Consider the following 23,939-nt stretch of genomic DNA (forward strand, 5'->3'; position numbering starts at 1 on the left):
TTTTTTTAAAGACAATTAAGAACTTTATGTGATTTGTAAACCTTTTGTGTAACAGAGATCACAGTTCTGTGGATATTATATCTCCAACTATTCTGGGGCCGTCCAGATAAAGATAAAGGTTGGTTAACGGGGATTATTCCACTTAATTCCTCCGTCTAATTTTCGTAACGTTCCTCTAACGTGTCTCTTAGTCACGACAGCTTTTTTACGCTTGTCAGATAAATCGACGAGCTTCAGGAACAAGATGGTGTCGCAAGAGTGACGTCTGATGGGAGAAGAAGCACAAACAGTTGGATGATCAGGCATGTTGAGAACAAGCGGTTTAGTCAGACCCACCAGACTCACTTTATCTGGAGTGGAAATTTATGATGACAAAAACAGTCAAGTTGTTTTTGAAACTGTCACCTCACAGCAAGGAGGTTCCGGGACTATCTGAAAACCTTGCTAATCAAAGTGGCGAGAGTGAAATCAGAATCGTAAAAGTGATATCAGATGAATGAACGTAGCATGGTGTGATAATTTACCAATGGGAATTTCCATTGTAATCTGATTTCCATTGATCACAACATCCGGAAACACTTTAGCGCTCCTTCTCGAGCATGGCACCAGCCTGCAGTTGATTTTAATCGTGTCAGTGGCAAAACACGAGTTCCTCTCTGTGGCCTCCGCTCCTCGTGATTAACCCGTTGATGTCTGCTGCTCGTACAGAACCCCGACACGACTGTGTGCCGGTCAAAGCATTGACTAATGGAAAACAGATCGGGATGAGAATGTTCTTTTCATCCTCCAACTCGGGTGTGACTCATCCTGGCGGTCCTGAACCAATGCAGCGTGGAGCTGTTAAGTGTTCCCTTCACACAAAGTCTCCTCTGTTTGTGTATTTCTCCCAAACACAAGTCATTTTCTCACGCGTACCGTTTTACAACAATCCCAATGATGATGTGCGCGCTCCGTTGTTGCTGTTTATTCTCAATCAGAGCTTTTGATTCAATCACTCTGGCGACTGCCACTCTTCCGTCTGTAGCCTTTTTGAAAAGGCCCAATCAGACGTGGCAATCAGTCACAGCAAGACACTGCACCCCCCCCCCCCCCCCCCCCCCTGCCATGCAGTCATGTGGATTGCATTAGAATAGGTCGACCTGGATCATGGCTGGAGGTCAGAGGTGACTTCTCATAGCTTTTTAGGCTTCGAGATGTTTCAGGAAATGTTCCTGGAGTGATGAGTTGGATTGTTAAGATTCCCTGCAGAGAAGAGCCCCCCCCCCCCGAATATCAAGCTTGGTGAGTGACTGGTTGTGAATTGCACATGCATTAACATCACAGTGCAAGCTGCTCTAAAAATACATGTCACACAGGCGATATAATTTGCACTTCATTTATTTCCATCGCATCACTCAGACATGTAAAAAGACACAGGTTAGGGAAGGCAGTAAATTCGAGATTAGTGATATTGAAATCCCAAATTTCCTTCAGGATCAATAAAGCATTATCTATCTGTTGATGCAAAATGCTTGTGGGGGTACATTGATACGTTCAAAATCCACATCTGCTCTTACATTTCTTAAACATAAACATGAAGGATGACCCGTTTTTAACAAAACAGGATCGTTTACACATCAAGCTCACTTCCATAGGAAGCATAGCGCAGCTTTCATAGCCGCCAGATACAGTCACACTGTAGTGCGTATTTCACTCGTCACAGACACAGTTTCTTTAAGTAGAGGTTGATTAATTAACACTTAGATTCAAGCAAAAGGGGCTGAGCATTCTCCATCTGTGCACAAAGAGCTGCCGGGGGGCCGATAAGGAGTGTATTGAGCAAGCAAACAAAGAAGGGTGGGTAACAAAGGCCGGCCTGATGGTTTCAGGGAGAACCTGCAAGCAGGGAAGAAGCTCCAGCAGTGCTTGCTTTCACAGATGCAGCCTGACATGGAGACAAAAGGTCAAAGGTTACTGCTGGATGCCACTCCCATGTGACTTCTCACCTCAAAGCAGAAGCTCCTGTACCGATCTGAAAACTGACGGGACACTCTTGAGTTGTTAAGAACAACGCCGCCCTGCTGCGCTTCATTTTGATCAGATATTGAATCGTAATATTAATTGAACATAGAGGTCAGGGGCGATGAGGCTGATTGAGGGCTGGATGACACCAACATCAAGCCAGGCAGGGGAGCTTTCACACACAGGTAAGAGTTTGGCACTTGGCTCTGCAGCAGCTGCATATAAAAACACTGCCGAAGCCTGACGCACAACAAAGAAGTGGCTAACGCCCCAAATGCTCGAAGGCAGCATGGGAACTTTCTGTTTCTCGCCAATGTTAGCATGAAAGGCTGCAGCTAGCAGCAAATCACATCATGCAAATTGACAACATTTACATGATGGGCTATCCTTTGGCTATGTAAAGTCCATTTTGATTTCAAAATGGGGATTATATATTGTTTTTTTCTCTCTCTCTCTTTCTTGCTGAGACAATCCAACATTTGAATATAATGCAAACAGCATGGCTGTCCTCAATCTGCCTGCTGGGGCGTTAAATTAGACCCACAATCCTCTCTGCTGTCTCCAGAAGTTTATTCCCTGTGGTTAGAGCTTGTGTTAAATTCCCCCCCTCACTTATTTTGGCATGCCAGACAAAAAACAAGAACATATTTTATAGGACACTGATGATAGCTGCGACGCCAAGGGAAACTAAAAGGTTTTAATAAATTAGAAGATGTTGTCCACAACCCAGAGTCTGTTCATGGGTTCAAACGAAGCAGAAGTACTTCTTCCAGCTACACCTGGAGAACGCTTTTGTTCCTCTGTCAGAAAACCTTCTTTTTTTGCTCTTGCGGGTTTTGTTCTTAATAGCGGCAAAGATGGCCGCATCAAAGGCCTCTTTCAAGTTCTTCTGCGTGAGGGATGAACACTCTATGTAGTCTGTAGCCCTGATCTTCTGCGCCATGCTACGTGCCCTGGAGCTCAGCACAGGCTTGACATTAGATCTGTCCAAGTTGATGAGGACATTCACGTCCAGCAAGAGGTCCGACTGGGTCCCGACGAGGACGATTGGGGAGGACGGGTTGCGAGACCGGATCTCTGAGACCCACTTCTTGGTGATGTTGTGAAATGAAGTGGGGTTGACCATGCTGAAGCACAGGAGAAAAACATCCGTGTGGGCGTAGGAGAAAGCCCTGAATTCATCAAACTCCTCCTGGATGAAACACAAATGGAAGGAAGCTTACGCCAGATTCATAAATCCATGCTTAGACATGAACAATAAAACAGTAAAGAAGACTCAACACATTAATGTGTCTGGATACGATCGTTAAATAACATTCGTGGGGAAATAGTGTCACCGAGTTGTGTGTTGGATGAAGCAAAGTCATGGCTGAGTTGATCTGTATAACGTGTTAATGATGGGGATTCTGAGAGTTTAGCTTTTAACTAGAGACAGTGAACTCAACATTCAAAAACACATAAAATTAAGTTACTAAAAAGAACTAATGGAAACAATGTGGTGCTGGTTGTAATCTTTTATTTGCAAAACTAGTCTTACCTGTCCGGCAGTGTCCAGAAGCTGAACTTTAACTGGGGATCCCTCTACTTGGACCTGCCCTGTTAGAAACCAGGTATAGGCGTCAGTCAGTGTGGGTTTAGAGCCCTTTATGGAAGAGCTTAATCATTTCAAACAGGTTGACAAGTTCAATGAATCAAACGTCGAGAACAGACGAAGCATAAAGACACCAGATTACATTGAAACTCCACTTTAATATCTATTCAATTAAAAAGTCTTTATTATCCCCCTTTTGAAGCAGCAAACATTGAAGAATGAAAATTTAAGGCAATGCTCTTAAAAAAAACAATCAATACTAGTTCTCTTTTGTTGTTGTGAAAATCCAAATGAAAGTGAATGAATGATCCCTCACCGGAGAAGACGTCAAACCCCGTCTGGTGATACTCTGCCGGGTATCCATTGGAGGTGTAGCTGACAATCATGCTGGTCTTCCCGACGGCTCCGTCGCCGACCAGCATGCAGCTGATGACCTCGGGGTCCAGCTCGTCCTCCCGGGTCAGCCCGCAAGCAGAAGGAACTCGGGACTCGTGGTAAAAGTAATCCATGTTAGGTGGCATGTCGGGCCGGTGGGTTCAGATACCGACGGCGAGGCTGTCACATTACTTCTGGCTGCCGGCCCTGTTCTGTTCTGAATGACGTGTGGGTCGGGACGCTTGGAAGGTCGTTTGTAGTCTGACAGGTTGTGATTTGCATAGACACGCCCACAGAGAAGATGCGCATGTGGATCTGGGGATGGGACGGTTAGCGTGTGTATTTATATATAAGTATATTATTGATTCTATCGTGGTACCACTGTACCAACATTTAGGGAGAGGATTAGAAACCTTCTTTTGCAGAAAATGAATGGGAGCCACAGTCCGAAATCCAATTTCCCTTATAGATTTATGAGAAATAATTTGGTATTTTTTCTTGCAAAAAAAAATATAAATGTGCGATGAACAAAGATAAGGAACAAACATGGGAGTTTTCTAAACTATAATATCTATTTAGAAACCATTCCTCTTTTATCAGACTGCTCCCCCTAGTGGTAAAATAAAATAGACGACACCGAATGTGATCACGTGATTCCCTGTCACCTGATCGTCTGGGTACGTCGCCGCCCTGTGTCCTGCAGTCGGAAGCTAAAAGAGCTGCGATGATAACAAGAATGCTTTAAATATCACAGTTTAATCTGGTTTTGCATCGTAAAGAAGATGCTGTTCATCTCGCTTCTCACTTTAGACGGATGCGTAAATGGGAAGTGTGATTCGCGTCGGGTGTAAGCTGGTATAGCTAGCTAGCTAGCTGTTTAGCAATATCATATTTTGATTGTTTATTTGAGAGCATTTTTTGTTTCGCTCTGGGATTGATGGGGAAAAAAATCACCTAATTTTGATGCAGACATAAGAAAAGAAGAAGCACGGCGAAATATCGATTATTGACTATAAAATTCAAACATGGCTTCGATTCTCGACGAGTACGAGGACTCCCAAAACAGCAGGCGAGGTGCGCAGCAGCAAAGCCGCTTGTCAACCACCAACATCGGGCTGACTCATTCAGGTAGGTCGGCCTCGTTTCCGGAGATATAACATAATTATCTTTTGCGAATGTCGACGCAAACACGTGAATGTTAAACTCTTTTTTTTCCTCTTCTACTCTGTTTTACCTTCTGACTAACATTAGGCTTCGTGAACGTGAGACTCGAGGAAGAGAAGCCCATATTCAATAAGCAGCGGATCGATTTTACACCGCCTGAGAAGATCAACCATCTCGCCGTCTGCCACAATCAGCTCTGCATGAGTCTGGGAAAGGACGCTCTGCAAAGGCAAATCCCGCTGCCGATAATTACTGGAGCTATTTGGGTCTTTTCTTGGAGTAAAACGCCAATAAAAAGGCGCCTCTAAAGGAGCAACGGCTGTTCGGGATACCGATATTAATCTTTAACTTTGTGTTCCGTACAGGATTGACTTGGGGAAGCCAGATCAGCTTAATCAGATTGAGTTGGGAAGGAAAGACGACAGTAAAGTTCACAAACTCTTCCTGGACCCCACTGGTAAGAAAAAAAAAAAGGTCAAAGTTAGAAATAGAAACTACTCAGCAGGGAGATTGACTTAGCTTTTCATGCCATGTATTATACCATGCTCCTTTAATGCGTATTGATTTTCATCTGCATTCATACATCTTGCCAGCCACTGCAGCCATCCCTGATAGTGTCAGACACCGCGGCTGCTCCTCAGTTCCTCCTAAATAATATCTAAAACTATCACAAGCTGTGGCTTACTAACAACAGCGGCTGTATCCTGACCTCCTCCATGAAGGTTCCCATCTGCTGATCAGCCTGAGCACCAGCGAGTGCCTGTACCTGAACAGGAACACCCAGAAAGTGCGCAGCCTGTCCCGCTGGCGAGGACACCTCATCGAGAGTGTCGGCTGGAACAAGCTGCTGGGCAACGACACCAGCACGGGACCCATCCTGGTTGGAACCAGTTACGGCATCATCTTCGAAGCTGAGATCTCTGCAACGGAGGGCAGCCTGTTCAACACCAATCCAGACCAGTACTTCAGACAGGTCAGAGACATCGGTTTTTAGTTTTGCATCAATTCCAAACGCACATTATGACTTCTAAAACAACATCTCAACATTTATTACTGTGTGTTTTTTCTTTTTTAAATAATATTTCTGGATGTTCTATACTATGTAAATCCAAACCAGTAGTGAAGACTATCGTTATTAGCCTTCTTTGTAATATGCGGATGAACAAAAAGTCTTTTCCCACGTCAGGTGCACTCCCTGGAGGAGGATGGGAGGCCTGCGCCCGTCTGCTGCTTGGAGGTAGAACGAGGCCTCGAAAACAAGTGCTTCATCATCGCCACCACCCGCAAGCGCCTGTACCAGTTCGTCGGTAAGGTGGCCGACGGGTCGGAGCAACAAGGCTTCAGCGCCATCTTCAGCCAGAACCAGGACCTGCTGCCCAGTTTCCAGGAGTTCCCAGCCAACATGGGCCACAGTGAGATCGCTTTTTACACCTCGAAGCTTCGCACCTCCCCCAAGTCTTTCGCCTGGATGATGGGTAACGGAGTTCTTTACGGTCAGCTTGACTACGTCAGGCTTGATTCCTTGCTGAGCGATGTGCAGGTAATTATTGATTACTTCTCCGCTGTCCCATTCCCTTTGTCTTTCGACTCGCATGACGTACTTTCTCCACATTTTCTCTCCCTCACGATAAATAAAGGTTTGGGAGTACACGCCTGACATCGACCTTGGCACCAACAAGCCCATCTCCATCGTGCTGACACAGTTCCACTTCCTGTTGCTGCTCTGTGACCGAGTCAAAGCCATCTGCACTCTGAACGGCCAGGTGGTATTTGAGGATGTGTTCCCAGAAAAATTCGGCACCCTTAAGAAAATGATCAAGGACCCGGTTGGTGGGTTGGTGTGGATCTACACTGAGCGGGCAGTGTTCCGGTACCACATCCAGCGCGAGTCGAGGGATGTCTGGCAGATGTACATGAGCATGAATAAGTTTGATTTGGCCAAGGAGTACTGCCGTGAGCGGCCAGAGTGCATGGACAAAGTGCTGGCCAGAGAGGCCGAGCATTGCTTCCAGAACAAGCGGTACCTCGAGAGCGCCAAGTGCTACGCACTGACGCAGAACTACTTTGAAGAAATAGCGCTGAAGTTCATCGAAGCCAAGCAAGAGGAAGCCCTAAAGGAGTTCCTGCTGAAGAAACTGAACAATCTGAAGCCGAGTGAGAGAACACAAATCACCTTGCTGGTCACCTGGCTCGCCGAGCTCTACCTGAACCGCCTGGGCCAGCTGGAGAGTGACGGCAACAGCGTCATCTTCCGGGAGACTCGGGATGAGTTTCGCCAGTTCCTCAGCGACTCCAGGCACAAGGAATGCTTGTTCAACAATCGCAGCACCATCTACGACCTGCTGGCCAGCCACGGCAACATGGAAGACATGGTTTACTTCTCGGTCGTCATGCAGGACTACGAGAGAGTGATATCCCACCACTGCCAACACGACGACTACATGGCCGCTCTGGATGTGCTCTCCAAGCACTGCGACCAAAAGCTTTTTTACAAGTTCTCCCCCGTCCTCATGCAGCACATTCCCCGAAAGGTGGTGGACGCTTGGATTCAGATGGGCAAGCGGCTGGACCCGAAGAAGCTCATCCCGGCTCTGATGAACTACAGCCAGATGGGCAGCACCCAGCAGATCAGCGAAACCGTCCGCTACATGGAGTTCTGTGTGCACGAGCTGACGGTGACGGAAGAGGCCATCCACAACTACCTGCTGTCGCTGTACGCCAAGTATAAGCCGGGCTCTCTGCTGTGCTATCTGGAGCAAGCAGGCACCCGCGCGTCCGAGATCCACTATGACTTGAAGTACGCCCTCAGGCTGTGCGCAGAACATGGATACCGCAAGGCCTGTGTCTTGGTTTATAGGATTATGGAGTTGTACGAGGAGGCGGTGGATCTGGCTTTACAGGTAAGTGATCTGTGAATTTTGGGGGTCAGAATTAGTCAGGAAACTAACTTGCGCTGTATTTTACTGTGCGCAGGTGGACGTAGATTTGGCCAAGTCGTGTGCGGACCTGCCCGAAGATGACGAGGAGCTGAGGAAAAAGCTTTGGCTGAAGATTGCTCGCCATGTGGTGCAGGAGGAGAAGGACGTGAAAAAAGCCATGAACTGCCTGTCGAGCTGCAACCTGCTCAAGATTGAAGATATCCTACCCTTCTTCCCAGACTTTGTCACCATTGACCATTTTAAGGTCTGTAACCTGTCTGTGCTGTTTGATGTTAGAAACGCATTTAATAGAAAAAAAAATTACATCTCACTTATTTAGATGTGAATTACACGGAACAAACCTAAAAATAAAAGTACGGTAAAATGCTTCATATTAACGAGCACCGCGATTCGCCGCGATTTTGTTAGGAGGCCATCTGCAGCTCTCTGGAGGAGTACAACCAGCACATTGACGAGCTGAAGCAGGAAATGGAAGAGGCCACAGAGAGCGCTAAACGGATCAGAGAAGACATCCAGGAAATGAGGAACAAATACGGAGTTGTGGATTCCCAAGAAAAATGTGCTGCTTGTGACTTCCCGTTGCTCAACAGACCCTTCTATCTGTTCCTGTGTGGACACATGTTCCACTACGACTGCCTCTTCCAGGTATCGCACAAGGCTTCTTCCACGCTGCTTTGTCGTTGTCACCATAATGCACATATAAAATGTTCTCTCGTGCTCTCTCTCTCTTGCGTTCTAGGAAGTAACTCCTCATCTGACGGTTTATAAGCAGAGCCGTCTGGAGGAGCTGCAGAGAAAGCTGGCTGCAACCACACAATCCTCCAAGTCACGCCACCGCCCAAAGGCCAAGGAGGAAGGAGACGCTTCCAGCCTGGGAAAGGGCAACGCGGGCCCAAGCCGCGAGCACATCAAATCAGACATTGACGATATAATTGCATCCGAATGCGTGTACTGTGGTGAACTGATCATTAAGTCCATTGACAAGCCTTTCATTGATCCACAGAAATTCGAGGAGGAGAAATCCAGCTGGTTATGAATGAGTTGTCCCAGTTTAAAAATAAACAAATTACGCTCAACCATCTGAAAATGCATTCAGTGGATATGTAGACATTCGCCTGATTGCCTGTTACCCTCTGTTGAAAGCTGCATCAGCCTCAGTTCGCGACAGAGTCGTTTTTTTTATTTTTTTGGCATTATGGGAGACTGATTTTAAAAATATTTGCACTTTTGGTGTGTGGCGTAAATGAGATGTGGTTTTGTGAATTATTGTCCAGGATGTACCGTTGCATACAATGTGCCCGAATCTCTATAATAATAGAACATTTTAAAAGCACTATCAAATTATTAACTGCATTGCATCATGCGCTTGCTTTGTCTTATGGAAACATCAGCTACATTCAGACAATACCTGATTCCTTAGTTCAGCTCAGCTGTTCCACCCTGCAGGGGGTTTTCATCGTGTGTGGAGTAGATTACAAACATTGTTGGTATGGTATGTTCATTGATTTGTAAATAAATGTCAATGTTGATTATTCGGGTTGTTCAAAAGGTAATAAATGTGTAACAAAGGACTTAAAGGAAGAAATGTACACGATGAAAGTGCTCCGTTCTGTTCAAATGTGAACATTTTGAACATAGGTAGGCAGCTTGATAGATTTATAGACATATTTAGCCTCTGTGCAGTCTTTCAGGCCATTTAAGCGCACACACGCACACATAGATATATGTATATACTCATGTATGCGCGTGCGTGTGTGTTATATTATTGGCACAACAAATACTCAACTAACTCACCATACCTAAAACGGAGTTCCCTTCTGATGACGTAAGACGTCATTCGGCAATCTTCGCACTAGGCAGGCAGTACTAATCGATATCGACATCCGCCGAAGAATATGTTTCGTTGGATATTTAGTCCAAAACGACACATGCATTATCAACACAACTCTTCTATTTGAAATAAGACGGCGCTTAAATGTTTTGACATATTGAGCTAGTCGTAGCCACCGACAAGCGAGCGCCCCTTTATCTGTGATCGACTACACGCCCTGCTCCTTGCTGTACCCTCGCCATGGCGTCGTGTCTCTGCTCTCTCAGTAACAGAAAGTGGCCGCCTCTCTGCTGCTGCCGACTCAAAGCTCACAGACTCGCACGGTGCCTCAAACCGCCATTTTGGAGTCAGAGAACCGTGAGTCGGCAGCAGCGAAGAGAGACGAAAAGGGGGACACGGGGCCGAGGTGAGAGACTCCATGGTGGTTGTTATGGCGAAGGAGCAATGGGGGAAGATGGCCGGGAGGGAGAAAGAATTAAAACATGGGGATCATTCGTTCTCAAGGCAACAGAGTCCCCGCTCGTGGCCGCTAAAAGCCTACGGAAGGCGCGGGCGGAGGGCCTTGCTGTTGCAGCACGATAATGATTGAGTTATAACAATTATTAAACCAATATATCTTTATACATTGTGTAGGTAGGGAGGTGGTGGCCTTAAAGAGACAGGGCCGATTTCAATACTTCATATTAACGGAGAACGTGTGTCAAAATACCCCAGCATTTAAGCTAACATCGCTGGCAAGAGCTAGTAGCCGCGAGCCGCCCTTAAACAATGGTGTGATGTTAAAAAAACAAAACAGCAGCCAACACTGATTAATTTCTCATGTGTGTTTCATTTAAACCCGTTAGCTGTCAGCGTGTCTTGACCCTTCGCTATCGTTGATGAAAACCAATGCTACTCGTGCTTACATAGGAAGGCAGCTACTAGCTAATGGTCGTTAGCTGGTACCGCTAAGCTACAGCCGAGTGGACAATCCAAGGTTAGCGTGGAAACCACAGCTAGCACTAGCTTAACACTGCTAGCTAATTACTGTTAATTGTAAAACTACGGTGTAAGACATATTATTTAATATTACTTGGTATGAAAAAGCGCTCAGTTTTTCTTCATTGGAAAAAAGTCCTAATTTCTACGCTCTTTCAGAGCTCTACTCCGCCAGGCTGTGAACTCGTCTGAGAAAGTCAACTGAGTGACCAGCGTAATGAATGCTAATTACACTACGGTGCTGAACTGATCAGCTAAGCTAATCGTCAGTCACGTGCACACACAAAATGATAATTGTCTTTTTTTTAAAATTGTTAAATCAATTTAATTCACAATTTGGTCAAATATATCTCTTCAGGTATATACAGTCCGATAATTAAATCCGTTAAGCCGATTTACTGGCAAATTATATGCACTACCCCAATGCCCAATTTTCACATTAAAGAAATTACTTTAAAAACTTTTTTTGTACTCATGAGTTTAAAGAGGCTGTCAAGTCAGTCCTGTTTTCTTTAATTCATAATGTACTTCTAAAAATTATTTTGAAAATCATCAGAACTCATGCAATATTCAATACATTTGCTTTAGTAATATCATCATTAATGCTCTGAAATTAATTACCTATTAATAAATGTTAGCGCGCATGAGCTCTTGATTAAAACTTTGTCGTGGTAATATCACTAACAGCTGGAGTGTGTGTGTGTTTCTTTAAAGGTTTTCACCTTTGATCATTCATTTTGGAATCAAGAACAATGGAGTCGCTTACTGAGAAAGTAAGGTACTCTGTTTACATTGTATTTGACCAGCTACCCATTCACTGCAGGGTTTGTAGCCTTGCTTGGGGTCAAAATGGCCATTAGGCAACATAACAAAATTTGGGACGCAGGCAGCAACTGAGAAGAGGCATGGAGCCTGGCAAAAAAAGGAGATCCACCTCATACATAGTGTAGTTTGGAAGATTCAGCATATATTTATGAATTACTCACATGTCATTTACAAATCCTTAAAAGCATCATGAAACAGCAGACTTGTTGCTGCTTACTCTGACCTTGGGCCGTCCGCATCTAGTTTTCTTTTTAATTCCTCTCTGCTTTTTTTTTTTTGTCTGCAGTAAAGGTTACTGCCCTACTGGGCAGAGGCGTCTGTGCTGCATGGCATCAGGGCAGGGTGGCCGGCTGGAGGTTGGGGCTTCAGGGAGCGCTGCCTTAGCCAAGCCCCTCTACCTACAGCGTTTGGAACGATCCCTGAGGTTGGACAGTTACCTGCGTCAGACCACCGCTATCTTCAATGGAGATGTAACAAGGTACAGTCAGAGTGGAGGATGAATGTTCCTGAGGCCATTCCAGGATGAGTTTCAGTAGATGATGTCATTCAAAAATGACTCATGATTGTATGTCGAGATTTGAATTTTATGGCATTTTGTTTTGTTGACCAAATGTTGGGTTTTCTTCTTCTTCTCGTTTTGTAGTGATGATAGTGATGACAGTGATTCCCTGGACCCTTCGAATCAGCATACGACTTTGACTGTGAAGAGTGAGCCACGTGAGCAAGGCGATGGGTTTGCAGAGTGGAAGCCCTTCAACGGAGTTTTGCTCCAAGGTACGATGCATACGTAAACGGTAATATCAATGCTGGTGCCATTGAACTGTTCTCAGAGGATATATTTAATGTATGTTTTTTTTAATGCAATGTTTCTTCTCCCTGTGTTGACGCTAAAGACCAAAAGGCAGATAAAAGTAGCTTCTACAATTTCTCCAAACTAAAGAAGAATCGAAAATGGCTTAAGGTACTTTTTTTTTTTACACATAACCTTCCATTCTGCTTAGCATTTATTAACTTCATTAGAGAAAAAAACATTTGATTAATTGCAGCTCTCATATCAATGTTATCTTCCCCTCTTCTCCTTTCTTGTGAACATTTCTCTGCTGTTCGCCCGACACCCTGACCCTCATTTGCACGTGATCCACCCTCTGTCCATTGCAGAGTATCCTGCTGAGTGATGACACCACGGACTCGGACACGGACTCGGACGACTCCGACTTCAGTTTGTCTCGGGAGGAGCTGCATGACATGCTGAGGCTGCATCGTTTCACGAGGCAGCATCAGAGCAAGTTTCACTCTGACCAGGAGGTACAAACTCTGACACGCAGACCGAATCATATATTTTGTTTTATTTTGCTATGACATTCCTTGTTTTTTTTACATTTGTGATTTTTTTTTATTTATTTTTTTGTGGCAGCTTCACCAATATCAATATTATAGCACTGGACTTCTCTCGACTCAAGACCCGTACTATGAGCAGCATCGCCACCTGCTGGGCCCAAAGAAGAAGAAAATCAAAGATGAGAAGAAATCGAAAGGTAAAGACAAAAAATAAATAAAATAATTGTTTCCGTCACGACAACATCAACTGAATAATTAGAAATATGAATCGATGTTAAGATTTCAAATTGATCATGTCTTTTGGTTTGTAGCCAAACTAAAAAAAGTGAAGAAAAAGAAGAAACGGGGAGAGGGAGAGTTTGTAGACGAGGGGCGTCCTTATGTGAATAAGATCTTCGCAAAGTTTTCCCATGATGCTTCACTTCCCATGGTGAAGAAGAAACATCTAACCATTGAGCAGCTGAATGCACGGCGGCGAAAGGTTTGGCTAACCATAGCTAAAAAGGAGATCCCCAAGGTGAGTTTGCTTAATAGTGACTATAAGATGATCAGAAATCGGAGGCGAAGGTTTCACAAGCTTTTTTTATTTTTATCTTTTAACTATAATCCTTTGTACTATGCTTACGGTATATCTATTTTTTAGTCTTTCAAGCAAAAGACATCTGCTAGGAACTTGGTGTTGACCAATGCTAAGAAGGTATGTTTTCACACTTACACTTTAAGATGCTTTGATTTTCTTAAATAGAATACATTTATTTCCGATTTAATTTATGCCATATTTAACCTTGATATTGTTTCAGCTGGCTCATCAGTGTATGAGAGAAGTCCGGCGTGCAGCTATCCAGGCTCAGAAGAACTGCAAGGAGACGTTGCCTCGGGCTCGCCGCCTCACCAAGGAGATGATGCTCTACTGGAAGAAATATGACAAAGTGGAGAAGGAGCACAGGAAGAGGGCAGAAAAAGAGGCCTTGGAGCAACGCAAGCTGGACGAAGAGATGAGAGAAGTAGGAATGGGATGGGCGTTGGACATTTTTATGGAAAAGTTTGCAGCAGTATTACACGAAACATAATAAAAAATGCATAAAAAAACGTTTATTTTGATCAGTTTTCCTCCACTCTTGCAGGCCAAACGTCAGCAGCGCAAACTGAACTTCCTTATCACCCAGACGGAGCTCTATGCTCATTTCATGAGCGGTAAAGCTAACATCGGGAGTCCAGAGGAAGACGCGGCCCAGGAGGAAATACTCCGAAAGCTGGAAGACACGGCAGCACAGAGACAGATCGACATCGGAGGAGGAGTGATGGTGAACATGAGCCAGGAGGACTACGGTAGGAGCCTCGGTTGAAGCTCGTTAAACTGTCGAATGAAAAGTATCAGTATTAAATTCACTGTCAAATAATGGAGTTCTTATTTAGTGTATTGCCCGATGGGACGCAGGAGGGGAATTGATTCCTCTGGTTTACGAAAAATGCAATTGTATACAATTTCAGACAGCGAACACTACAAATCCCAAGCCCTGCGGAATGCCAGAGAAGCCTACCAGATTCACCAAGAGAAAGTAAGCCGGTGCTAGAACCCCCCCTCACACACACACACACACACACTCATAAACGCTGTACTCGGTGCACTCCGTCCTTACTGGTGAAATGCCTCCCTGTAGACGCGGATGTTTGATGAGGACGCCAAGGACAGCCGGTGTGCGTCAGTGCACGCGGCTTGTGGCCCCTCCTCGGGCGTCGGCTCTGGGTTTGGAGAAAGCTACAGCCTTTCAAACCCGTCCATCAACGCAGGAGAAGACATTCCTCAGCCCACCATCTTCAACGGCAAACTAAAGGGTTACCAACTAAAGGGCATGAACTGGCTCGCCAATCTTTACGAACAGGTACCCAACGTCCGACTCGTGCTTCAGGACATTGTTTTGTTTCTTCATGAGTGTTTCTGGTATTGCATGTACTCTTTTTTTTTTTTTTTTTTAGCACGCAAACACTGAAAGGTTTCTGTTCTCTACAGGGGATCAATGGAATCCTTGCAGATGAGATGGGACTGGGGAAAACTGTCCAGAGTATAGCCCTGCTGGCGCACCTTGCAGAGGTGAGGGGACGTAGCCATTGATTCTTATTTAGATTGTTGCTGCCGCCAGCTTCTTTGTGCGCCTGCGTCATTTAGGGCAGCCCGCGTTTCTGGCTGCACATCTCACGGAATGACGGATGCTTTGTTTCGTTTTTTGCGAGGAGCTGAATCATCGGCCGACTATTCTCATAACACCAAATTTCAGGGAAATGTTTGCTCTTCGCCGTTGAACTGTCACTGGCAGGAAAACACATGCAGTGGTTCCTTCAGGGCTTCCTGTTATTGGGTGCTTGCACATGCACACGCACGCACGCACGCACAGAGAACACCTGTTGTGGAGGCTGACGGTGTATTTTCTTCTCTCTTCCTGCACAGAGAGACAACATCTGGGGTCCGTTCCTGATCATCTCCCCTGCGTCCACACTCAACAACTGGCACCAGGAGTTCAGCCGCTTTGTGCCCAAATTTAAGGTGCGGATCCGTGACCCTGCTGAGTGAGCACTCTAGCGGAAGCACCTGCTGAAGCACGTGCACGGGGAATCCTGGCACGCTCATTCCGATTGTTGTCTTGTGTGAATGCTTGTAGTCGTTTTTTTTTTTACCGCGTAACTCAGCTGAAAACCAGTTCTCTTTTACAATGACGACCTTGCGTTGCTTTTGCGAAAACTTCTGTCTCGCATCTGAAAACCTGCAAGGATATGTATTTTCTCAGACTGTCCATTAGGGGGCAGTATTGCACCAGGACACTGGTAGGGTTTCACACGCAGGACTCCTTCCTTATCTGTGATACTTGAACGTTTCTCTTCTTGCATGTGTCAACACGCCCTTGACAGACTGTGTGGTTATTCTTAGTTGTTTAAAACAAACATTAATCAAACACATCAATATGTCGACCATGCCCGCATGCACACACACGCGCGCACACACACATACACACTCAGCTGTGCCCTTTTTTTTTATCTCTAAGCGTCTGAAGATAAATCAGTTCCTGTCTCTTCTGCTAATGAGGTGTGAAAAGAACCTATTATAGGATTATAAGATACGCTTCCTGAACAGTCAAAGGAACTGAAAACAATGGAACACCAACGCGCGCTGAGGGATGTAATGATGTGCAATCTTTTCACATCACATTTTGCATCAACAAGTGGAGCAGAGAAAAAGTTTGGATTATACAGTAGATTGCTTTAAAGTGCTTTCCATATAAATCAAGACTCACTTTTTCCCCACTTTGCTTTAACTTAACTGGTTTGTCTGTCAGGTGTTGCCGTACTGGGGGAATCCTCATGATCGCAAAGTGATTCGGAAATTCTGGAGCCAGGTATGGGAGAGATTTGGTCCCATGGGTGCCCGGTCTATGAGGGGCTTTGTTGTTTTAAATGTGGTGACCCTTTCTCTGCTTCTGTTTCTCTGCGTTCCGATAGAAAACGCTGTACACACAAAACGCACCATTCCACGTGGTGATCACAAGCTACCAGCTGGTGGTCCAAGACGTGAAGTACTTCCAGAGGGTCAAGTGGCAGTACATGGTTCTGGACGAGGCCCAGGCGCTGAAGAGCAGCACCAGGTAAATCGGTGGAATGGCTGCAGCCCATCGCAGTCCAATCGCTGCGGCAATGAATTTACATTCATGCATTCAAAATGACCTTCTCTTAGTTATATGGAAAGTATCGGTTTCCCAAACCCACGTTCACTCGCTAGTTACTAGTTTTAGTGCTAGTGTACAAAATAGTCCCAGTAATATTTGATAGAACAGAAAGTGTACATTGAATTAACAACATGAGCACAAGCAGGGAATTCTTAGGAATAGACTTTATAAATTGCTCCGACTGTCGAGCAGCGTGACCCTTGAAAGCATTTTGAAACCTGAAACGGCAAAAAAGACGAGAACCGCGCTTTCACACACCAACCGCTGTCCCAGAGTTTGGGTAATTGCTGCGGTTACGTAAAGCCAAATAAATATGACCAACTCCATCGCCGCCGGTTAACCGCCCCCCCCCCCTTTCTGTGTGTCTAAGCGTCCGGTGGAAAATCCTTCTGCAGTTCCAATGCCGGAACCGACTGCTACTCACCGGGACGCCCATCCAGAACACGATGGCTGAGGTTAGCAGCGCGTGTGTGTGTGTGTGTGTGTGTGTGTGCGTGTGCGCGCGTGTGCGTGCGCGTGTGTGTTCACATGAGCGAGACTGAGCCGCGTGTTTTTTGCTGTCTCTCAGCTGTGGGCCCTGCTGCACTTCATCATGCCGACACTGTTCGATTCCCACGAAGAGTTCAACGAGTGGTTCTCCAAGGACATCGAGAGCCACGCCGAAAACAAGTCGGCCATCGACGAGAGTGAGTTCGGCTCTCTGGGCTGGAGGAAAAGCTCGTCCTGCCAGCAGCTGCTTCTCCTTTCTTATTTGTAATTACATATATTCCCGCTGACGACGCAGACCAATTCTCAGCTCGTACGCAGGGAATGCTCTCGAGTTATTTCTTCCAGCATTGACGCATCGTATCCGCTACGTATCGTATTCACACATCCTGTATTGATTGATGATTGTGTTTCAGACCAACTTTCAAGACTGCACATGATCCTTAAGCCTTTCATGCTGCGCCGGATCAAGAAGGATGTGGAAAACGAGCTCTCTGATAAGGTAGAGGAGCCGACTTTCCTCCCTGTGTTTGTTTAGCCACTTTTGTTTTTTTTACTTTTAAGAGTTTAGTCTGCGCTTGCACAAGCTTCGGTGCGTGACACCAGATAAACCCAGATATTTGATGCATGTCTACAGAATGCGTGTCGAGCCGGGCATGGGGTCTGCGCCATAAACGAAGTTTTGGGTTGAGCCCTTGTGAAAGTTTGGTGTGCGGATCCGATTGAGGCAGAACACAGCAGTTTGTGTCGAGTCATTTGGGTTTTACTTTGAAAATCAAGCACGGGTCCATCTGAGGACATTCTCAATGACTCCTGTCTGATATTCAGGAAACCACATTGAATTCATTCACGAGTGTTGAAGCCCACAAAGGAACTCTGCAGATCACTTGCGATGCATTTTTGGTCATAACTGTGAGATGAAGTGAAACTGAACAGACGTTAACTTCACCGCCGACCCGCCGTCGTTCTGCGACGCGAAACGAGATGCCGGTCACGGTGGTGATCGTCCTCCGCTCCTGTCCCCCCCCCTCTTCAGATCGAGATCCTGACCTACTGCCAGCTGACGTCCCGGCAGAGGCTGCTGTACCAGGCTCTGCGGAACAAGATCTCCATCGAGGACCTGCTCCAGTCCTCGATGGGCAACGCCCAGCAGGCCCACAGCACCACCTCCTCCCTCATGAACCTGGTCATGCAGTTCAGGAAGGTACGGCCCGTGCCCCCACCCCCCCCCCGAGTTCAACTTTCTTCTCTGCTTCCGGTGTAAAAAATAGAATGAAGAAGATTTTACAACAGCTGCGGTTATTTTTGAGTTTTACCATTTACTAGAGTTGCTGTTTTTGAACCAGCCTGATCAGTGGTGGATTCTACACTGTCTGTCTGTCTGTGTGTGTGTGTGTGTGTGTGTGTGTGTGTGTGTAGGTGTGTAACCACCCCGACTTGTTTGAGCGCCAGGAAACGCGCTCTCCTTTCCACATGTCTCTCAAGCCCTTCGTCATGTCAAAGTTCCTCTACCGCCGTGGCCTCCTCCAGGCACACAACCAGGCCAAAAGCAAGTAGGTTCCCTCAGGCTTCATCATCGCGCCATCTAGGTTATAGATTATACACAATAGATGGTAGTTTAATAATTATCTCAGACCTTTGTGCGTTTGCTCACGTCCATCGCTCTCGCTCTCCATCCTCCTCAGACTACTTCAGGTGCTGCTGTCTCCCTTCTCTCCGAACCACATTCAGCAGTCTCTCTTTCACAGAAAAGGTGAGCCCACAATAGTCTTTGTGTTCAGTGACACACACACACACACACACACACACAAAGCTCTAGGTCTTATTCTTATGCTCCCTTCTGAGTTGTGTTTGGATGATTCCAGGCGATGACAAAGGAAGCTGCTTCTCCTTCCTGCGCTTCATTGACTTGTCGCCAGCTGAGATGTCCAATCTCATGCTGCAAGGCACCTTGGCGAGGTGGGTTTCCTTTTTCTCCTCGCTCATCCTTCTTTTGGCTTGAAATCAAGTATTCCTGTGAACAGTCTTTTTGCAATTAAAAGTCTCTTTCTTTCACAGGTGGTTAGCACTTTTTTTAGCCCTCAAAGCGGCGTATCGGCTCCACCACCAACGCCTCTTCGGCCTTGAAGAAGAGGACCAGGAGGCCGCGGGCGACTTGCTGGGGGTCGAGAGACGCTCACGGCCCAGGAGTAAATGTCTGTCGCGCAAGGACCTGATTCTGTGGCCGAACGCACCCACCGGTTTCCCAAGTGCCCACGGCAGCCCTGTCCTACAGGTAATATAACTCACGGGACACAGGCGCACACTGCAGTCGGCGTACAGGGGAAACCATCCGGATGATGGGGTGGATCTGGGATTATTATTTTCCACTTTGTTTAACGCCGTAGGGAATATTTTCCAACATATTTCCTTACTTATACATTTTCCTGGAGCTCGTCGGCTGGACGGGCCACGGGTCAGGCGAGCTCGCCAGACATGCGGGATTGTTTGGCCCTGGCGGAGGTACGCTCGACACGCCGTCATTCAAGTTTAGAATTTTGTCATGTGCTTCCAATCAGATGCGATGAACCTGGTTTGGCCAGAGTCTCTGACGCCTCACAGGAGAGCCGACTTGGGGGGGGGGGGGGGGTTGTTTTAGTAAGCTGCGCTCGGTGCGGGTTCGGTAAATGGTAGCCGCCGATGTGTTGCTTTTGGTTTGCAGGTCTGGGAAACGAGCGGGCCTATGTTTTTGTTCCATTCAAACTATTCTGGAATCTTAGCAGTCCGGGCAAATTTAAATTTGAGCAGACCCGGTCTTTTTAGTCTGCGTTGTGTCGGGTTCTGCGGGGCTGCGTCGGGACAGGATACGTTTCCTCTGTCGTTTTTGTGTTATTTGGCTTTGCAGAAAGGTCATTATTTGAAAGAGACAATACAACGCACGTGTGCCAGTTCAAATACACGGACCACCTCAAAAACATGTGGACAGCTGCAGCCTGCAGACGCACCACAAGGTCACCGCTGCAGCAGTGTGTGAGTCTTTCTGCCGAGTTATAAAAGCAACGCACACGCCGCCCCGTCGGCGACGCGTATCGCACCGCCATCCTCCACCAATGTAGCTTTTGTAGTGGGGAAACACTCAGGAGGATTTAGCTTTTGGGAGTAATTCCACCCCCCCCCTTGTCTCCTGGCTTCATCTCTTTGAGTCAAGGAGCTGTCAAGTGTCTTAAGTTCACCCTCGGAGCGGATTAAGCAACGACAGACCTGAGGCGGGTTCTTTTTCACAAACGTGAGCGGAGCTTGGAGAGCTAATGCTGGATGTGCATCGTGTGACCGGGTCGACCCCAGACTCCCACTAGAGCGGCCCACTCCCACAGAACCTTTTTTAATGCGGCGACTCATGTTACCGTCGCCGCCTCTCCGTTTGGCAACGTGCTCCCTGGCCGTGTTCTCGGCGGCGTGGTCGGTCTTTCCTTCAGCTCTCCTGCTGCTGCTCGTCTTGAGGAGCAGAGAGAACCAGGAGATTCTGTCCCACTCCTGTCGATTTGCTCGTCTATCCATCCCATTATGAAATCTATTAATGACACGCGTTTGGAAACGTTTGACATTCTCTGTGTTGTGTGTGTGTGTGTGTGTGTGTGCGTGTGTGTGTGTGTGTGTGTGTGAGAGAGTGTGTGCGTGAGTCCTCCTCTTGTTACTCCGGCCCGTCAAGTCCGATAAAGTCGAGAGGGGGGTGGAACTTTCGACTTTGTGTGTGTGTGGGGGGGGGCTTTGGCTTGGGATGACGTTATGTTACAAGCGCTGCCACTAGATGGCGCTGTGTATTCACCATCACATAATACGTGGCAACGTGCACTCGTCACTAATATATTCCTTTAATACCCACTAAAAGCACAGAAGCTGTCAGTATTAGTGGATGTTTTATGGCACGACAGCCAACGAAATATTAATATCCCACCAAAGCGGCTGATTAAAAACTGTAACCGCGGCTGCTTCCAGCGTGTCTACCTCTGTTTTTCATCACTTCTCACATTTGCTGTTCTTTTTTTTCCTCCCCTCCCAAATACGTAATTTGAACATAAAGTTTTCTTCAAAGTCCCCACTTTGGCAAGAGAAATCCGGCCAGAGGCTTAACAAATCGACTGACGTTGTTGAAATTGAATGCGCTTTTAATGCATTTCACCGCTCAGATATATATATTCACTGTTTTGTTCCAAATGTTTCCGTGTGTTTCAGGACCTGATGTTTGCGGTGGCCAGACCTGGCGTCGTGGGACACGGGGACGCCACGGTCCACAGCCGAAGCTCTACCGCCTCCTCCTGGCTGCGGCCCTGCCAGCCCATGATGCCGCCCAAGTTCCTGCTGGTCGCAACGCCCAGGGTGTGTGTGTGTGGGGTCGACACTGGTCCTTCCGCTGCATTTTAATATAAACGGCCTCTAATATAAGGGCTGCTTGCTCTGGTTGTTCACCAGAACCTCAGTGAAGAACTGGCCTTGGTTTGTTCCCTCCATCCCGAGCAAACGTAACAAGATGGTGACTTTCAAGTAGTCGAAGTAAAGTCTGTGACCTTGTAGTACTAGAAGTACTACCGGTAGCTTCTGTTGCAGTCAACGCTTTCACGGACCAGAACGTTTATTTATTCTTGTGTATAGCTCATTCTTGAAAGCAGCAGCTGAGGGGGCGTCCGTTGAGCCGCTTTGTGGAAATGACATTGACGTTTTTCTGTGGTAGCACAAACCTCGGGGTCGTGAAGGAAGCCTTCGAGCATCAGGCACCTTCGTCGGGCTGTTCACCTTTCAGTTACAGTCTTTGAAATGCAACACAGCTCATGTCGTACTTGTTTTTTTTTTTATTCCTCAGGTGACTGCAGTTCCGATGGCGCGGTATTGCAATGACCGTAGTGCAGAGTACGAGTGGCGGGAGACGCACAGCGGAGGGGGGTCAATCTTCAGACAGTGTTTCCTGTACGGCTCCCCTGAACACGCCGCTGACTGGCGCACGAGGGCCAGCGCCTTCCGCCCACGATGCCCCGGGGGCGTGATGGCGCTCTATCCACGGCATGGCTGGTCCTTCATTCGAATACCTGGTGAGGATTATTGTTTGGAAAGTTTCTGCTTTGTTGTTGTCGTGATGCTATGTGGCCCGAGGCTAATAACTAAACCCGCGTTCTAATAACGCTAGAACATTCCAGAGGCAGGGAGTGGGGGGGGGGGGGGGGGGGCAGCGAGGCTCATTACCCCACAGTTTGCTCTACCTCTTCACTTCCTACGGTGCACATCTGAGTTTGTGATTGAAGGGTCTCCCCGTGGGAGAATGTACGGGAGGTCAGCGGTGCAGCGCCGGGCGGATCGCCCTCCTCCATCACCGCCGTGTCCGTCTGCTGCCGACGCAAAGGGCAGAAGCGAGGACACACACACACAAACAGCTGGCAGGGCTTTCCGTTCGGGTTGGGGTGCAGGATCGTGGGTGTGCGTGTGCTTGCGAGTGCTTTACCAGAAGAGCCCGGGCTCGCCGAGTTAAGGGTCAGCTGGATGCCGAATGGGAACCGAGTCGCTGCCAGGATTCGGACGGCTGATGGATGTGCAGGGTGAGGGAGGCCGTCCCAGTTTCATCGACAACACTTCCCTTCTCACTGACCTGCATCTGCTGCTGATGAACTCTCGCCGCTCCGGTTTGTGATGACTGCTCTCTTTTCCTAAGGCGCCGTGGCAGAGGTTCCCGGCGCAGAAAACAGACGCGTCTATCTGATTATTCTGGTGCGATAAGCCTGCAATGGACACGTTTTTGTTTTAGTGTGTTTGGGTCCACAGAGACGCACCTTTTTAAACTATTACTGTAACCCTTTAAGTCACAGATTCTACTTAACTTCTTTCCTTCTACCCATCTGTGTGTGGAAACAAAACAAGTGTGTGTGTGTGTGTGCGTGTGTGTGAGAACCGTCTGAAAGCTCTTGTGAAGTCACACCGAGGCAGACAAAGCGAGGAAGTTTAGCTACTGGCCATTGTTCAAGTGCTCAGTTAGGTAACGTTAATAAGTGGTGTGTGTGTGTGTGTGTGTGTGTGTGTGTGTGTGTCATCGGGCCCATTCGGGGACCCTCTGCAGCTCTTACTCAGGGGCTGCGCCCACGTTCCCCCCCCCCCCCCCCCCCCCTGCAAACAAACTGGTCTGAAATCAGTATCTGGCCGCGGCCTTCTCTCGGCTTGTCTGGTCTCCCACTTCTTTCTCAGCCTCGGTAGGAAGGAAGTGAGCCAACACGCCGGCACCCGTCCTCCGCTGGACGCATTGTTGCCACATCAAGGCCCAGATATGTGCAGGAGCTCGGCTGAAGTTTCCCAGCCTCCCTCTCGTCTGCTCTCCCGGCCCCGCGCCTCGGAGAACAAACGGCAGAGCGGAATGGCCGCTTTTGTTTTCAGCGGCGTGGCGTGAGGACGGCGGCCTGCTGATATCGACAGAGGAATCTAATCAGATGACTTATTAGGAATCATCACGTGACGATGACTCCTCTGATCCCGTCACCGCTGAACACACGGCGCTCGTCCCGTCTGAAGATATGACTATTTCTCTCTGTCCATCAGTCCTCAGGCCACACTTCATTCTCTAATGGAGACTGATGCCGTGCTGGGAAGGGAACTGTTCTTGGTCTTGTTGGGCTAAAAAAAAAGAAAAGTAAAAGAAGTTTAAGATTTGCGTGCCAGGGGATAATTTGCAGAACATTCCA

General features: G+C 47.2%; 3 protein-coding genes across 3 annotated transcripts; 2 read left to right on the plus strand and 1 right to left on the minus strand.

Moving 5' to 3' along the window:
* Nucleotides 1–1,373: 1,373 nt before the first annotated feature.
* LOC137916767 (rho-related GTP-binding protein RhoV-like) lies at nucleotides 1,374–4,159 on the minus strand. The gene is made up of 3 exons (XM_068759733.1): nucleotides 3,909–4,159; nucleotides 3,539–3,597; nucleotides 1,374–3,193 (listed from the first exon to the last, which is right to left on the minus strand). The coding sequence occupies exons 1-3, from the start codon at nucleotides 4,111–4,113 to the stop codon at nucleotides 2,747–2,749; spliced, it is 711 nt and encodes a 236-aa protein (XP_068615834.1). The 5' UTR covers nucleotides 4,114–4,159; the 3' UTR covers nucleotides 1,374–2,746.
* An 833-nt stretch (nucleotides 4,160–4,992) lies between these two features.
* On the plus strand, nucleotides 4,993–9,642 carry LOC137916770 (vacuolar protein sorting-associated protein 18 homolog). The gene is made up of 9 exons (XM_068759735.1): nucleotides 4,993–5,095; nucleotides 5,219–5,360; nucleotides 5,497–5,588; nucleotides 5,854–6,104; nucleotides 6,318–6,671; nucleotides 6,769–8,031; nucleotides 8,105–8,314; nucleotides 8,479–8,715; nucleotides 8,810–9,642. Exons 1-9 carry the CDS (start codon nucleotides 4,993–4,995, stop codon nucleotides 9,104–9,106), a joined length of 2,949 nt encoding a protein of 982 aa, XP_068615836.1. The 3' UTR covers nucleotides 9,107–9,642.
* Nucleotides 9,643–11,994: 2,352 nt separating this feature from the next.
* Nucleotides 11,995–22,319, plus strand: LOC137916769 (chromatin-remodeling ATPase INO80-like; the record flags this gene model as incomplete). Its single annotated transcript, XM_068759734.1, has 25 exons — nucleotides 11,995–12,182; nucleotides 12,348–12,478; nucleotides 12,598–12,665; nucleotides 12,863–13,009; nucleotides 13,119–13,239; nucleotides 13,354–13,559; nucleotides 13,686–13,739; nucleotides 13,843–14,046; nucleotides 14,167–14,371; nucleotides 14,534–14,601; nucleotides 14,704–14,925; nucleotides 15,054–15,134; nucleotides 15,489–15,584; nucleotides 16,372–16,431; nucleotides 16,535–16,677; nucleotides 17,129–17,213; nucleotides 17,327–17,444; nucleotides 17,661–17,746; nucleotides 18,281–18,448; nucleotides 18,664–18,797; nucleotides 18,930–18,997; nucleotides 19,110–19,203; nucleotides 19,303–19,519; nucleotides 21,457–21,600; nucleotides 22,082–22,319. Coding segments are annotated over exons 1-25 (3,310 nt in total), but the record flags the coding sequence as incomplete, so codon positions are not given.
* Nucleotides 22,320–23,939: the final 1,620 nt, after the last annotated feature.

The sequence above is a fragment of the Brachionichthys hirsutus genome, unplaced genomic scaffold (genome assembly GCF_040956055.1).
Source record: "Brachionichthys hirsutus isolate HB-005 unplaced genomic scaffold, CSIRO-AGI_Bhir_v1 contig_332, whole genome shotgun sequence".
Taxonomy (NCBI): domain Eukaryota; kingdom Metazoa; phylum Chordata; class Actinopteri; order Lophiiformes; family Brachionichthyidae; genus Brachionichthys; species Brachionichthys hirsutus.

What these genes read in the sequence shown, in the direction of transcription:
- LOC137916767 (XM_068759733.1), bottom strand. Translation starts at nt 4,113, where the DNA reads ATGCCACCTAACATGGATTACTTTTACCACGAGTCCCGAGTTCCTTCT. An exon ending in GGGGTTTGACGTCTTCTCCG is followed by an intron (nt 3,598 to 3,908) that starts GTGAGGGATCAT and finishes GGTTTCTAACAG; the next exon opens with GGCAGGTCCAAGTAGAGGGA. An exon ending in TTCTGGACACTGCCGGACAG is followed by an intron (nt 3,194 to 3,538) that starts GTAAGACTAGTT and finishes TGTTTCATCCAG; the next exon opens with GAGGAGTTTGATGAATTCAG.
- LOC137916770 (XM_068759735.1), top strand. Translation starts at nt 4,993, where the DNA reads ATGGCTTCGATTCTCGACGAGTACGAGGACTCCCAAAACAGCAGGCGA. An exon ending in GGAAAGGACGCTCTGCAAAG is followed by an intron (nt 5,361 to 5,496) that starts GCAAATCCCGCT and finishes TGTTCCGTACAG; the next exon opens with GATTGACTTGGGGAAGCCAG. An exon ending in CAGACCAGTACTTCAGACAG is followed by an intron (nt 6,105 to 6,317) that starts GTCAGAGACATC and finishes TTCCCACGTCAG; the next exon opens with GTGCACTCCCTGGAGGAGGA.